The sequence below is a fragment of the Pelodiscus sinensis genome, chromosome 1, assembly GCF_052426305.1.
Source record: "Pelodiscus sinensis isolate ZL-2025 chromosome 1, ASM5242630v1, whole genome shotgun sequence".
NCBI lineage: Eukaryota > Metazoa > Chordata > Testudines > Trionychidae > Pelodiscus > Pelodiscus sinensis.
The window spans coordinates 348,873,189-348,890,040 of NC_143052.1; the positions used below are offsets into that span (position 1 = coordinate 348,873,189).

Genomic DNA, 16,852 nt, shown 5'->3' on the forward strand with positions numbered 1-16,852 from the left:
CTTCCTAACTGTCAGGGTGGTTAGACACTGGAATAAATTGCCTAGGGAGGTTATGGAATCTCCATCTCTGGAGATATTTAAGAGCAGATTTGATAAACATCTATTGGGGATGATCTAGATCTGTGGTCACCAACCAATCGATCATGGGGCAGGCACGCGTGGGGGTTTGGCTGCGTCATGAGAGGCACGCGCTGGCCCTGGAGGAGGCACACACCGGCTTGCCTCTGGTGGGGGAGGGAAAGAATCCTGGGAGGTGGGTGCAGGGGACTCTCTGCCCCCACTACCCTCTGTTCCCTCTCCCCACTCCCCAGCCCCTGTTCCCTCTCCCCAACCTCAGAAACGTGTCCCCACTGGTACCCTGTCCCCTGTCCTCCCGGCACCCTGTTCCCTCTCCCCTGCCCCCAGCCACAGAACTTTGTCTCCACTGGCACCCTGTCTCCTGCCGAAGCACCCACTAGCACCTTTCCCCAGTACTATATCCCCTGCTCCCACCAACACAGTTGGGGCCACATTAGTGAAGCTTGGCGGGGGGTGGTTAGAGGAGGTTTTTTTTTTTTTTTTGCATCTCACTTGTGTGGCCCCATCTGACTTTTCTGTGAGTCAGTGACCTCTGACTCAAAACAGCTTCCCTGCCCTTCTCAGAAATAAAGACAACGCAGAAACTTTTTGTGTTTGACATAGTATTTTATTTGAAAATGAAACCTGGCCAGCAAACCCCCAATTGGGGCGAAGCTCCCATCTGGCCACATCATCATGACACTCCTGCACCCTCCTTTCCCCCAGACCCTACATCTGAGCCTATCATACACTGGAACCCCCTGCCCTGAGCCCCTCACATACCCCAACCCAAATTCCTGAACCCTCACATCCAGAAGTCTGTGGCTTACTTAGTACCCTGATCCTACATCTGACCCTAACACTGCCCTGCCTGGTGCCCCCTCCCCGAGCCAGCGTTCCCTTATCCACCTCCTCCTGCATCCAGATTTCCTCCCAGAGCTTGCACCTCTCACCCCTTCCCACACCCAAATCCCTCATTCCCACCCCGGAGCCTACACATCCTGTCTCAACCCAATGAGGGTATGGCTAGACTGCAGGAGTTTTTCAGGATTCCAGAGAGATCCCAGAAAAACTCTTCTGCATCCAGGGATGCGTTTGTTCTTCCACTTCTTTTAGAAGGGGTTTTTCTGACATTTGGTCCAGTCTAGACAGGCCAAGTGTTGGAAAAACTTCTTCCTACAGAAGAATTGGGGGAAAAAAAAAAGCAGTATAAGGGTTGGGGATAGCAAATGATAGAGAGGAGAATAGAGAGGGCGGGGCTTCAAGGAAGCGGCAGGGTGGTAGATCTTGGCTTGTTCTGTCATTTAAAAAATGATTTTGGGTGCAAAAAGGTTGGAGACCACTGATCTAGATAGTGCTTGGTCCTGCTGTGAGGGCAGGGGACTGGATTTAATGCCCTCTTGAGGTCCCTTCCAGTTTGGGGAGTGTGCACATAGAAGCCAACATCCAACTGAGCTCAGAAGTTAAAGGTATACCCACCCACAAGGAAAACGACTTCTCCCCTGCATGGCAGTGCAGCTAGTTTCTCACTGATGAATATTTTGGGATGAGTGACATTCATGACTGTAGTTGCATTAGGCTCAGAAACTTTGGCAGCTGTATTTCTTGTAAATTACAAGTGACCATTCAATGCAATGTGACCCAGTCATCTATCTTTATCTGATACCGATACTTGTATTTCCAGTTAACGGTTAGTGATCATATGGTGCTGGATCATAACTCATGTACACAATAATACCTTACACAGGCACTTGTGAAAAAAGTACAAGTGCTCATTCATCTTTCTGACTCACCATCCTGTTTTATCTCCCATGCTCACTTAGTCACCTGTAGTTCTTGCTTGGCTTACTATGGCATTTGAACAGCTAATACACTACCTGCAGTAGCAAATGCTGGCATGCCAGGCATGGGGGCACCTGTAGCAGCAGAATTGCAGCCAGCGCTTGCTTGGGGAAATTACATGCGCCTGTTAATTTATTTGTATTTTCATCCCTCTGGAGAGAGAGGAGTGGGAAGCCTGGAGAATAAATCTTGGTTTGAGTAGGGCTAGGTCAAGAATAAGGATGTTAAATTGTGTTTAACTGGCTAATCGTGTAGTTGATACAATGTGTATTGATTACATGATTAGTTGATAAGGGGCTACTCTGCAGAGCCATGGCAGGGTTAGCTCCCGGAGCCAGCTAGAGCCGGGACTGAGCAGTTCTGGCTCCAAGAGCCACCTGCTTCGCAGCTCTTACTACATTTAAAATGCAGAGGCACAAGCTTGGTCCCAGCTTGTGCCAAGTCCAGCAGGCCCTGTTCATGGTGGCTGGGGCTGGCCATGGGCAGAGGCTGCTTCGGCAGTAGCCCTTGGCCACAGCCAGCCCTGGTCACTGCGAACAGAGGCTGCTCTGGCAGCAGCCCCAGCAGCCGTGAACAGGGCCTACTTGGAGGCAGCAGCCCCTGTCTAGGGAAAGGGCAGCTCCCTGCTGGGAGCCCTGTGGACAAGGGCTGCTGCTGCAGCAGCCTCCCCTATCCCTCTCCACTGCCTCTGATAGAGGCAGCAGGGTGGGGGACAGGTGACACCGTAGAGACAGTGCTGGCTTTTAAGCTGGCTCCCCTCAGCACTGGCTTCTGTCCCTCCTCACCTTGGTGCCTCTCATATAGAGATAGTTCATGCTTATCGGGTAGTCAAGTAGTCAACTACTTGCCAACATCCCTAGTCAGGGACACAGGCCAAGCACTTTTGAAATCTGATAACAGCTGCAGTGCTTTTTTCATAAGAATGGCCATATTGGGTTAGACCAAAGATCTGCCTACTTTGGTATCCTGCCTTCTGACAGTGGCTGGTACCAGACCCGTCCGAGGAAATGAATAGAACAGGGCAATTATCTAGTGATATACCCTTGTCATCCAGTCTCAGCTTCTGGCAGTCAGAGGATTTGGGACACCAGCATCATGGGGTTAAAATGGAGAGGTATGATACAGGGGGAAAAGTAGCTGGCCTCTTGTGGAGAAGGCGCTGCCACTCACACACTCCAGCTGATCTGCATTTGCTACCTTACTGTGATGGAGACTGCTGTGATGGAAAGGATTTCAGGGGCTGGCCCCTAAGGTAGATTGGCCCAAGGTAGATTGGCCCAGGTTAGGCCCTGATCCAGCCATTCTTGTCAAGATTGGCTGCTATCATAGAGACCAGCCAACCTTACTTTGTTTTTGGATCTGGAACACTAAAATATCGGAGTGTTTTCTCAAGTGTATTCCTGCTCCCAAAATTGTTCTTGCTTTTCCAAATGCAGGATGCAGCGTGAGACAGCGAGATGGTGGGGGCTACCTAATGCCAGTGTTTTCTCCCTGAACAGAGTTCTGTCGAATTGATGAGCCCTTGTGTCACAATGAAGATGAGCTGCTCAGCTTCGAAGCGGTCTGTAATATCCACAAGCAGATGGACGATGACGCCAATGGCAATGTGGATGTAGAGGAGAGTGACGAGGTTAGTACACAGCTACTTTTTGTTCTTGCTGATGTCCTTCCTGCCCTTCCTCTGTCAGAGGGCAGCTGTAGGTCGGATAGTACTACATGTCTGGTGTGGCCAAAGATCAGCTGATGAACATTTCCAGAGTAGTTGTTGGCTGCCTTCATCTTCAGCCTGCAGAGACTGCAGCTTCCATAAGAAGAGATTGGCCCTTGCCCCGAATAGAAGAGGCAGGCAAAGACGCAGCTGTGACATGCTGAAGGTCAAGAGAACCAAGGTCTCATGACTGCAATCCAGAACTTTATCCATTAGGCAAATACTACCCCCTTAGCCTGATGCAAGTGCTGTCCACTAGATCCTGCTTCTTTCTCTGGGCAGTATGGCAGAGTTGAGCTCTGTGCACATGCTATTACACTGGAAGTGCTTTAGAATGGAGTTGGTGTCAGAAGTGGAGCAGCTGGAACCTTGGAAAATAAATTACTGAAGTGTAATCTCCAATTTCTGAGTTGTGAAGCTGAAGCCTTTATTTTTTTCCACTGCGACTTGTTTGGTCTGTTTACTGTAATGTTATAGTACCCTGCTTGCTGAAAGCTCCCTACTAACATATAACTGACTAGTCCTCCATACCACCCCCTCCCCTGTCTGATCTGGTCCAGTCCGGTGGGGGAGTATGTGCCCTGTTTTGCAGATAAGAAAGTGGAGGCTCAGGGAATTGAAATACTTGCCTGAGCCTACACAGTAAATCAGTGAGTCTCCCAAAGCCTGTAATAATGAAGCATCTTTTTCTTCTAAAAATATTTGCCACAAAGAAAAGACTTGTCAGTCCAAAGTGTGAAACGGTCTTAATTCAAAGACAGTGTCTGCCTTCCTAGCATGCTGGGACAAGTTTGTTCGCTTATTACAATTCCCTTGTCACTTTTTGCACAGTTCCTTTCCTTTGTCATAGATGACTTTTTATAAACTCTGGAGTTCTAATCCTCATTCTGTCACTGACTTGTGGTTTGGGCTTGGGCCAGTCAATTTGCTTGCCTACTCAGTTTCCCCAGGTGTAAAATGGTGACCACAGCCATGTTGAAAGAGTTCAGGATTAATGAGCGTGTTTTGAATGCACTAGATAACGTTATATAAACACTCTATAAAGTATTGCTAATCTACAAATTAGTTTGCATAACTGGAGGGCAAGGTCTGTTGGAAGAATCTGTCTTGTGTGTTTTTTGTATTGTCACTTTACGCTAGCCCCTACTTGCTACTCAGAGGGGCAGCCATGTTAGTCTGTAAGTGGAAAAACTTAAAAAAACAACGAACACTTCTGCAGCACCTTAGATACTAACAAAACATGTAGATGGTATCATGAGCTTTCGTGGGCACATGTAAAGAAGTGGGTTGTGCCAACAAAAGCTCATGATACCATCTATGGTTTTTGTTAGTCTCTAAGGGTACGTCTACACTACAGCGCTAGTTCGAACTAACTTAGTTCGAATTAGTTAATTCGAACTAAGCTAGTTCGAACTAACGCATCTAGAACTAAAAACTAGTTCGAACTAGCGTTTTGCTAGTTCGAACTAGTAAGTCCACATTGAGTGGACTCTGAACAGGGCTTAATGATGGCCGGAAGCAGTGCCGGCAGGGCATAAAAGGAGGACTTAGAGCATGGAGATACTGTCTCAGGCTAGCCGAGGGCTGCGCTTAAAGGGTCCCGACCCCCACCCCGGACACACAGTTCTAAGGGGTGCCCCGCTTGCAAAGAAGTTCTGGCTTGGAGTGCCCTGAGTGCCCACACTGGGCACATCACACCACTCGGCCATCAGCCCGGCTGCACTTGCCGCAGGCTGCCATCTGGGGAGAGGGAGTAATTGGGGGGCTGCAGGAGAGCTTCCACCCCCAGAAGCCCGCAGAGCCAGCCCAGTCCTCCCCATCGGGGGCTCGTACCCCATTCCTCCCTCACCTCCTTCCACTTGCCCTTCCCTAGCCCCCCTTCTTCTTGATGTACAAAATAAAGATAACGTTTCTTCCAACATTGACTCTGTCTTTATTGAAAAAAACTGGGGGAGACTGGGAAAAGGAGGTGGGAGAGGGGAAGAGAAAGGCTGGGAGAGGGGAGGGCAACTAACATGATCAGGGGTTGGGAACAGGTCCCAGATGAAGAGAGGCTACAGAGACTGGGACTGTTCAGCTTAGAAAAGAGGAGACGGAGGGGGGACAGGATAGAGGTCTCTAAAAGCAGGGGTTGGGTGGAGAGGGTGCATTCAGAAAAGTTCTTCCTGAGTTCCCATAAAGAAGGACTAGAGGACACCAAAGGAAAGGAATGGGTAGCAGGCTTGAAACTAGTAAGAGAAAGTTGTTGTTGACAAAGCAAATAGTTAACCTGTGGAACTCCTTGCTGCAGGAGGCTGTGAAGGCTAGAACTAGAACAGAGTTTAAAGGGAAGTGAGATAAAGTGATGGAGGTTGGGTCCATGGAGTCCTATTAGCCAGAGGGTAGGAGTGGTGTCCCTGCCCAAAGTTTGTGGAAGGCTGGAGAGGGATGGCACGAGACAAATGGCTTGGTCATTGTCTTTGGTCCATCCCCTCCAGGGTCCCTAGGGTTGGCCGCTGTTGGCAGACAGGCTACTGGGCTAGATGGACCTTTGGTCTGACCCAGTACGGCCATTGTAAGCTCAGGGCTCAGGGTCGGGGGTCTCAGTGGACCCCCTTGATTTTCATGCACACCTGGTCCTGGGTGGCCAGGCTGGCAGCTCTCCTGCCCTAGACGGCCACTTTCCTGTGCCTAGTGCGGAGATCGTGGACGAGGTCCACGATGTCCGCACTAGCCCAGGAAGGTGCCCGCCTCTTGCGGTCCAGGGCAAGCTCCCGGGAGCCGCCAGCCTGGTCCCGGCAAGAGGGGGTGGGCTGGGGGGCATCGGGTGGGTGGCTCTGTGCCGTGCCAGGTGCAGGGTCTGCTAGCTGGGTGCTGGCAGGCTTGCACCTGGCACGGGCACCGTAGCCAGCCCGTGCCCCTTTAAGGGGTCCGGGGCCGGGAGGGGGGCATAGAGTTTCCCTGGTGTTGGCCAGAGTGGCCACCAGGGAAACCTGGGAAGGGCTAGCCTCCCACTAGTTCGAACTAAAGGGCTACACAGCCCTTAGTTCGAACTAGCTAGTTCGAACTAGGCGTTAGTCCTCGTAAAATGAGGTTTACCTAGTTCGAACTAAGCGCTCCGCTAGTTCGATTCAAATTCGAACTAGCGGAGCGCTAGTGTAGCGCATAGGAAAGTTAGTTCGAACTAACGTCCGTTAGTTCGAACTAACTTTCTAGTGTAGACATACCCTAAGGTGCTGACGGACCATTGGTTGTTTAAGTTTTTTCTACTTGCTATTGTAATACAAATAATAATATTATTGCGCTTCCTATGGACTCAGTTCTGGATGGTTTTCTGAGCCTTCCCAACTCCTGGCTTGGCCATAGATTGAAGTTGTCACCATTATTACCATCTAGTTTAAACCACTTTAAATATCCAACCTTTTCTTTCTTTCAGACAACTAAATATGTCCTCCAGGCCTACTTCATCTCTTGTATTGATTATGTATCACCACGTCCAGTTAGTACAAAATACAGCTGCTAAGATCATAGTTTTTACCCACTGAGCTGACTACATCACCCCCTCTCTGTGAATTCTCCACTATGCCAGATACTTCTTGTCCTCACCTTCAGGGCTTTCCCTAAATCTGGCCTGCTTGCCTCTGGGATCCTGGTGCCATGTTGCCACCCTATCCACTCCTTCAGTGATACCCGCCTTGGTGCCTCTTTTGTCTGTTTCTTGCACAGCTGTCTTTGTGTTTTTTTCCCATATTACACTTAACACTGTGAATGCCATCCCAGAGCTAATCTGCAAGGCAAAATTAGTTAATTAATATAGTTACTTAAAGTAGATATGAAACAAAACACACACTCGTGCGCAAACAGCTTTGGGCAGATAAGTCTTCCTTATTCTGTTGAACCACAGACTACCCCGATTAGTAGCTGTACACTCTTTTTGAAGTTCCCTGCCATCTTCTCCCCATGCCAGTGCCCTGAAAACTGTTTAGTTATCTTACCCCCATTCTCATATTAGTTTGTAAGCTTCTTGGGGGCAGGATTCATGCCTTCCATGGGCTGCCTTTCCTTGAGAATCTTGTAGTGTTGTCACAGCCTCCTGGAAACAGGCCATTGTGGGTATTTAGAAAATAAATATTATATAGGAAAAATGACTCTTCATTGCCCGTCCAGAGGAGAATATTTCCTTATTATTATGCTTATTCTTGGAGGTGGATAAACATTGATTTTTCACTTGGAAATGATAAAAGCTTTGTGTTTCAGCCAGTTGAAATGGCTAATTTTCATTGGACTGGCCTTCTACAATTTGACTGGGAATTAAGTCTCAGTTGAAAGATGATAAATTGCTGCATCCTTTATAGAGCTGTTAAGAGCTGGGTAATTGACTGATTGTGTAGTCGATACAAATAAAGGAAGGTGCCCTGTCCCGGCTCGCCTCAGTCCAGGAGCTACCCTTGCTGCAGTTCTGCATCTTAAATGTAGTAAGAGCTCAGTATGTAGGCAGCCCGGCTCCTACTACGTTTAAACTTCAGGGTCACAGCGGGGGTAGGTCCTGGATTGGTGTGAGTCAAGACAAAGCTGGGACCGCTGCTTTGCATTTTATCTTGGCCTACATTATTATATTTACTTTAGCACATAAGAAACATATTTACCTTGAGCAGTCCTGGCTTGCGCCCGTGCTGGATCGCCGTGGCTCTGCATTTTAAATATAGTAAGAACTGGGCAGCTCTTACTACATTTAAAATGCATAGTCTCAGTGGTCCTGGAGTCTGGACTGATGCGAGCCAGGACTGCATGGTCCTAGCTTGTGCTGGGTCCAGCAGTCCTTGTTTGTGACAGCCCAGGCTAGCTGCAAGCAGGGACTGCTGCTCTTCCCACAGCCAGCCTGAGCCACCACAAATGGGCTGCTGGAGCAGCCTCTTCTACCCCTCTCTCCGCTGCTGCCTGTGGAGATGGTGCTGGGGGGAACTGGCTTTTAAGCCAGTTCCCCCCAGCACCAGCTCCTGTTCCTCCCCACACCTTGCTGCCTCTGATACAGAGGCAGGGAGGGGAGGGGAACAAGTAGTCAAGTAATCGACTGGAATAAGATGAGGGTCTGAAATAAAAGCCCATGTAGCCTGGCTTGAGGCCTCCGACATAAGACTATTTATTAACATCCCAAATACTCTAGTACAATAGACTGTCTTCCTCCATCTGTTCTTCTCAACTGCAGGGCAGTTGCAGCCTCAGCAGCTCTGCGGTAAAGAATTTCTTTGTCATCATGTTTTCTATGGTTTGATGAAAGAGGAGAACACCAGAAGCTGGCAGAGACGTTGAGTTAGTTCTCAATTTGAGGCCCAATTGCACATTCCTGCTTGCTGTGACAACTGTTGGAAATAAGCCTAAATTCTCCCCTCATACTCGTTTGTGCCAAGGGCTGCTAATGATGCAGGATTAGTTTGGTTGTCTCCTTCGGTTCCCTCTCCCTGCCTATTGCCTGGGCAACAGACTTGGCCGGCCATTGGCCTTTCATATGTCAAAAAGATGACTGCTCAACAGCTGTAAGAGGAAAGGCAGCCTTTGTAATGCAGAGCCATGTCACTGTAGTTTTATCACTGTAGTTTTTAAAAGGCCCACTGCGCTGCACTGAAACGGAAAAGGGTTTTACCCCCATGCTTTCCTTTGCTGGACACAGGTGGCTCTGACATGGTGGGTTATAGAGCAGACTCTCTGGCAGTTGGCTGTAACACATGAAGGCAGGTTTTCCGCAGGGATGTAGCTGTGTCCTTCCTGTAAATGAATCTGGACTTGGAGGAGGGTGCTGGTGGTGGAGTTAGTTGTAGTAGAAACTCTAGCTCTTTCTCTCTCCTCAGACAAAGCCTAGGTAGGTAAATGAGCTTTTCAGAATGCCTTGATGGGGTATACACACAGGCTTTGTTAGGATGGGGTATTCACAGTCAGGCCCCCTTCACTGGGAACGACCTACCCTAGATTTGCAAGTCTCACCTCAGGTATCCCAGCTATCTCTGGAGATATTTAAGAGCTTGTTAGATAGACATCTATCAGGGATGGTCTGGATGGCACTGGGTCCTGCCATGAGGGCAGGGACTGGACTTGATGACCTCTCGAGGTCCCTTCCAGTTCTTGTGTTCTATGATTCTAAGATCTCATCTGGCGAGGTAAAGCACAGAGTGAGAACAGCATCTCTCATACCCAGGTCCCACTCAGCGCAAGCATGAGAATCATAGCATAGGTACTCCTGTGGCAGAAGATGATGTGGTCAAGTCCCACAGTGAGTTTTGAAGTTTTCCAATAAAAACAATCCACTATGATTATTTTACTCCTTTTAACCTTTCAAGTTGGTCCCTTCACAATTTTGGTTGCTTTTCTCTGACTTCCTTTTGGTTGACGTAGTTCTTTCCAGGACTGATGTGTTAAGATTACACATCTTTAGATTCAAATTTGAAAAGGCAGCAAAGCTAAATCTCTCTAGTTCAGTACCCTTGGGACCAGACCGATGCCATACTAGAGAATTTAATGTGCCACAGGAGGTCAATATTGTCTAGCACTTCCACTGCTTACTGAGCTCTTAGCAGACATTTAGGGGTTAATTAGAGCTAAATAACAGCACAGAACACTGAGAGTCAGGACTGGTGGCTGTAAACAAACTTTATGGGCCTGTGGGAAACTTGGCCACACCCGTGATAAGTGAATATTCGGCTCACTAAACTCATGCCAGATTGCAGAATGCTGGACTAGAGAGGTTCAACCTGTATTAATAATTTTTCCTTTTCCGTGGAATGTATACTGTTATCAAGGTTTTTGAATTTGCATCTGCTGACTTCACTTTTAAACTAGTTTGCCTTTTATGTGCAAATACTGTTCTATGCAAATATTTCTGTTTAAATGTTTCTGTGTAGATACGTATTGATCTTTTGCAACTGCAGGAAAGGTTTTGTCATGTCTCATTGCTGATTGGCAGAGTTAAGTATGGCAAGGTGCTGTGCTTTGTGGCTTCACAATACACTGTAACACTTCGGTAGTAGATGGAATTCATTGCCATTGGAGAAGCATACATGGGAAGTCAGCGTCGGGAGCTGGTTTCTGTGTAAAGAATTTGCAAATTGTGCAATCTGTGCTAGCCTGCCTGGACACATCTCCATGTGAACCAAGACTTGTCTGCTGAGTCCTTGTTCTCTGTCTTTCTAGGCTATAAGAGCCTCCTTATTTTGCCATGACTTTAAAACTTTTCTTCATTAGTGGCTGGAGGCCAACTCCTGGACAAAATTATTTGAATGAATAAAATGCTCACAAATGTGAAACTATATGATTGTGGTTTATATTTAATCTTCAGATTAAACAGAGCAATTGTTCTAGGACACAAGATTATCCTAAGAATAACAATAGACTGCCAAGGCATTTCAGTACATTTGTGTAGAAAACAACTGAGGAAATAGTTAATTCAGACAATGCCATCATTGTACCTGTCCACAATTGACACCAGGAACAAAGACATGGCCTGAGATCCCCCCCCCCTAAGTTGGCATGGAAAGAAAGGCAATTGGAAAAAAACTATCAGTAGCTCACACAACAGGAAATAAATGTGGACAATCCAGCCCTCTAGCTTAATGGTAGCCAGTGACATCAGAGGGAAAGGGAGAGATTTGTTTCTTATGTGCTAAAGTAAATAGAATAATGTAGGCCAAGGAAAGTTCTCTAGGGTTGTGTCTACAGAGCAAATAAGCCTCCTCCCCTTCCACCCTGCAGCAAAACTCAGGTTCACAGAGCTTGTATTGCAGGATTAATAACAAGTAGTGTCGATATTTGGGCTCAGACTCGGTTCTGAACCGCACAAAGTGGGAGGATCTCAGATCCCTGGCTCCAGCCTGAGTCGGAACATCTACATTGCTATTTTTCGCCTTGCAGCATGATTCCTGTGAGTTGGCCTGAATTTTAAGGGTTCGTTTATACAGCAGTGTTATTTCAGAATAACATAATCCGCATCTTCACTACAAGCAGTTATTTTGACATAATGTCAAAATAATGTCGAGCTGGAGGTCTTCTTACTCCGACTCCTGTAACCCTCATTTTACGAGGAGTAAAGGAAGTTGGAGGAAGAGTGCTCGTCCTTCGACTTCTTGCTGGATAGATAGTGCCAGAAGCCAAAATAAGTGGTTTCGACTTAAGCAATGCAATTGATGTAGCTAAAGTTGTGTAGCTTATTTCGGCTTTAGCTCTGCTGTGTAGATGTGCCCTTAGACTCACTGGTGCAGCTTTTTTTGCTTTGTAGATCTAATCTGGGTTGCTGTCATATTTGCCAGTATCTGTTGAAGATGGGCCTATTTGTGCCTGATAGAAGACGTCTTAGTGCTGGGCCAGACACTTTGTCGAAAAAGCAGTCCTAGAATTGCTTTCCAGTTCCATAGTGCCTAAAGTGGGAGTCAGCTGCTGGATTTGTAATGAAATCCCTCTAATCTGGAAAGGCTGAGGTGGAGCACCCAAGGGGACAACATCTCAAAGAACAGTCGTTACTGCACAAAATGAGTAACTTCCTTTTTCTGAGTCAGTTGCCTTTCTGTCCTCCTTTCATAATGTATCTTCAGCAGATCCTCTGAATGGCCAGCAGGCCTGAAAGTCCTTCTGCTGGCTTTTTTGGCAGGAGTTATCCTTCCATTCTGCTTGCTCTGTTCTTGTGGGCAGGCTGGATTGTAAACCTACAAGAACAGAGCAGCAGAGCAATGGGGCAGTTGCGATGTCTGCCTGCTCGTGGGTGCAAATGAAACCCACTGTTCTGGCCTGGGAGTGAGTTAATCTTTACTCATTTGGAAAATGGGATTTTATTTACGCTGAAGCCATCTTTTTCATGGGGGATGTGATTGACGTTTTTTTTCTTCTAAATTAAGGTCTGATTTTAAAACTATATTTAAGATCAGTGAATGTGTCTCTCAATCTTAAATTGACTTTTTAAAGCATCATTGCTTTTCCTTTTGCAGAGATTAATTTTCATCAAGTTTAAAGATGATAGCGGTGACCCCAATTAAAAAGAGAGAGAGTGAGAGTGCCCTGGTTCTTATGGGAAAACCCTTCTAATTAGCAACCTATTTGTGATCTTCATATTCTGTCAAAGGTAGTTCCAGTTCTGTTTAGGGACTTCTATGTCTTATGATTGAATTGGACATATTTTAGTCTATGGGAAGTTTTCCCTATTTAAGTTCTAGATCTGTAATGACCAAAGAATATCTGCAGCCAAGGTTTGTAGAGCTCTGTGCAGATACAAAATGGGTATCTGTATCCGATGCATGATGCGTAAAAATGGTCCACTGCCTTGTGGAGAAGTTGAGCCTTTTATAATGTTTGGCAGCTAGAGGGTTAACATGTTTAATGAGATTTTGCAAAGATGCAAATTGATTTATAATTATACATTTTTTCTTAATTGGCCACATAATTGTTCTCAAGAATCTGAAGTTCTCATTTTAAAAAATTCTCAAAAAGAAGACTCTCTGGCAGTGAACCTAAAGCAGCCATTACAGTGATGTCAGTGTCCACAGACAGCAAGAAACAATAGTTCCGATAAATATGTGACTTGCTCCCATTTAGCTGCACTGGGTGTTAAGGTTGAGCCCTAGTGGTGACACTGCACAGATTTGTGAAGAGGTGGTTATCTGATGCTATTTACTAGGAACTTCAGTTCCAGTGACTTGAATGCCTGCACTGGTGTATCTTACATGATCTGTGTGGCCATATGTTAGAAACTAGGAGCCCCTATAGCACCCTTGGGTTTTTTCTTGCCTCCAAACTCTCTCACTTTATTGAAATCCTCAAGTTGTCTACTTGGCTATTAGCTAAGATGGTCAGGGCTGCAACCCCATGCTCTGGGTGTCCCTAGCCTCTGATTGTAGGCGTGGATGACAGGGATGGGTCACTCACTGGTTGTCTGCTCTGTTCATTCTCTCCATAGCACCTGGCGTTGGCCACTGTCTAAAGACAGGATAGACCAGGGCTACTCAACTTCGGAAGCCCCAGGGGCCACAATGATACTCACAGCACATGCTGAGGGCTGCAAGTTAAGTGTAGTTGCATATACATGCAAATATATGCAAATAGCTTATTTCACACAATGCCCCGACGCTCTAGGCACCTCCTCCCTGGGGGCTAGAAATGCCGACACCCTGTACCTGTCTGTTCCAGCCAGCCTGTCCACTTGCGTCTTTCAATGCTCACCCTGCCTGGGAGATGCCTCGCTGTTGTGGAGTGTGTTCCTAGTGGAGCCTGTGTTTAAAGGATCCCACCTGCGGGCCGTGTGTTGAGCCCCGTGTAAACCCAAACTGCACCGTGGGCCACAAACAAATGGGCCGTGGGCCACAGGCAGCCTACGGGCCGCCTATTGAGTAGCCCTGGGATAGACTATAGGGACCATTGGGCTGACCAAGTATGGCTGTTCTTCTGAAACCTGTTCACTCCTTAATGTAAATGCTGCTTCTGCACAGTGCTAGCCAGATTTAGTCTCCTGTTCCTTTTCACCGGTATAGATGTTCTCTTGCATGTGTTGACATTTGACAGCTCCTTACTGTGTATCAGAATACTCATTCCAGCTGGGTTTGAACACCTACTGTCTTTATAAGAAATCAGAACGGCTGTTGACTGCTACATCCAGCAGTGGTCTCTTCCGCTTATGCTTCCTGTTTTCTGTAATGCTACTTCTGTAAATCCTGATTCCAAATTGTATGACCTATTCTAGGGGTCACCTTTGACACTGAGATTGCTTTAGAGCTGTGGGGTCCAACATGCTCACCACTAGCCACATGTGGCTATTTGGCCAGTTGAGTGTGGCTAGTTGGCTATAGCAGTAGCCACTATATTATTTACATATTCACAATAGTGTGGCTAGTTCGCTGTAGGCATTGTTGACTATATTATAAACATGCCATGCCACTATTTACAGACCATGTTGTTTGTTGCAGTACATTGCTCTTGGGTAGGTCTGGCTAAAACACCCTCCATGGGCCGAATCTGGCCCACCAAGCCACCGGATCTGGCCCACGGACACAGCAGGGGTGCCTCAGGCAGAATCTCCTGCTTGCCCCGACCCCGCGTGCCACTCAGGAAAGTGGCTGCCGGGCCGTTTGTTTTTCACAAACTGTGAGTGGGGCGGGGGAGGAGTGGTGCTTCACAAGCTGCTTCTGCCCCCAGCACAATCCCATTGGCCAGTTTCTGGCTAATAAGAGCTGCCTGTTTTAGGAACAGGCAGTGAGCAAAATACCCCTCCCCTCAGGCTCTTATTCACAGAGCACATGGCCCTGCAGCCTGTGCGGGGGCAGGGCAGGCTCCTGTGATATGTGCTGGGCTGCTGGCCAGGAGTCTCACTGGTAAGTCTCCTGGCTAGAGCCTGCCTCTACTATACCAGTCCCTCCTTTTCCCCAGCCCTCTGCTCCTAACCCATATAGCCCAATCCTCTGTCCCCTCCTGAGTCCATACCCTCTCCCATACCCTGCACTCCAGTCCACTGCCGCAGATCACAATCCCCTCCTGCTCAAGGTCACAACCCAAACCCCTGCAGCCCCTCCCGTACCCCCAGTTTTCTGCCCCAGGTCACAATCTCTTCCTGCCCTAGATCACAACCCAAACCCCTGTTGCACTCCAGTCCTCTGTCCCAGGTCAAAACCCCCTCCTGCCCTAGGTCACAACCCAAACCCCTGAACCCCAATCCTGTGCCCCAGGTCACAACTACCTCCTTCCCCCAACCTCCCTCACAGGCCCTCTTGCACCCAAATCCCTTACCCCAAGCTCCCTTCCACACTAAATCTCCATCCCAGACCCCGTACCTCTTCCATTAATATCCTGGAAGAGTGGGTCCCTCAACCACTTTCCAAAATCTTGGAGTGGTTTCCCCCTCCAAAATTATTGCCCTCCCCTGCCCTTGGGTGTGGATACTTGTGGTTAAAAATGGGTGCGTAAGAGCAAATAAGTAGATGCTGTTGGTAATATGTAATGCATTGTAGTATGCAGTACTGAAAGCAATCAAATATGTTAGTTACAGAGAATGCATGTTTCTCAGTGAAGTTATCAAACTTGCCTCTGCTAAAATTGCTTTATGTTCCACAATGTGATGGCAACGCTCCCTGTGATTCCTGGGCACTTGCTGGCCTTCTCTGCAGACAGCTACAGAAAGGGAAAACTAATTTTAATGCTCAAGTGTGCTTCCATTTTTCCTAATTTAACTGCCTGGAATATGTGAAAGCCGTTAGTTTGTCTGAAAGATGTAGTAGGAATGGGTGTATTGTGCCTCATCCTTTGTGCAGGTCACTTAGTAGGTCACCTTAATGGCTTGTCAGAGGAGTTGGGAGTCTTATAACACTATCAATTCCAGCTCTCTTTTTCCATGAGAGAAGTTGAAAATCCCATACAACACTGTCCTCTTCTGAGAGTCCTTGGAAATTTGTTTGGATGGTGCTCTGTTTAAGGAAAGCTGAGAGATCACTTTTCCTTTCTGTGCTGCCTGAGCTAAATATACAGAGCAACAGCTGATCCTGGCGTCCCTGTGGATGTTCACAGCCCCTCTTAGCAGCCGGTTGTGGTAACTCCAGATGACATTGCAGCCTACCCCATCTAGGTCACAAATCAAAGAAGTGGGGAATAGAAAAGTTTGCATGTTTTGCTTTGCTCCCTTACTTGGCTCACCTATTTACCAACTGAAATAGGAGTGATAGTTTAGTGTATGGTGGCATTTATGCTCCATTATGATTATAAACTAGTACTGTTGAGAATAACTGAAGGTTGGAGCAGATGTCATATGATGTGGCATTCAGATTATTTTTTTTCAGCCTTTGTAACTTCAAAATGCTCAGCTATGTCAATATGGTCTTTTCACTGCTATTCAGCAGAGCACTTCAGAGCAGAAAAAAAAAAGAATTTTAAGTCTATTGTTATAGAATACACTGTGTGTATAAACTTACATAAGTGCCTTGTAAACACCTAATACATTTGAAAATAAGCGATTCTGCTTGCTTAATTTTTCATGCAATAGGGTACTTCAGGCAATGCAAAATGGAAGTTTCAGTTTGCTGTTAAACCCTGAACAGTGCTCCTTCTCTTGCTTTTACCTTCATAAATGTACAGCTTTTAGAAGCTTTTGTGATTAATCAGTTTTGTGATTGAAATAGTAGCCTTAATAACCCCCAAGAGAATCAGTTTTTGATCCTTTGTGAAATTGCCTTCATTTGTGAAATACTTCCTTTGTGAAATTGCCTGGAAGTCCTGCACTCTGCTGCAAGTCAGAGTAATGGAAGAAAGTTC

At 46.9% G+C, this 16,852-nt stretch overlaps 1 protein-coding gene across 5 annotated transcripts in view; it reads left to right on the top strand.

The window, feature by feature from the left end:
* STIM1 (stromal interaction molecule 1) overlaps positions 1-16,852 on the top strand; it is a 190,090-nt gene that overhangs the window by 83,879 nt on the left and 89,359 nt on the right. For all 5 annotated transcript variants that reach the window (XM_075919691.2, XM_075919690.2, XM_089775820.1 and 2 more), the window contains one exon: positions 3,399-3,529. In XM_075919691.2, coding sequence (XP_075775806.2) covers positions 3,399-3,529 — 131 coding nt within the window. The remainder of the gene's footprint in view (positions 1-3,398; positions 3,530-16,852) is intronic.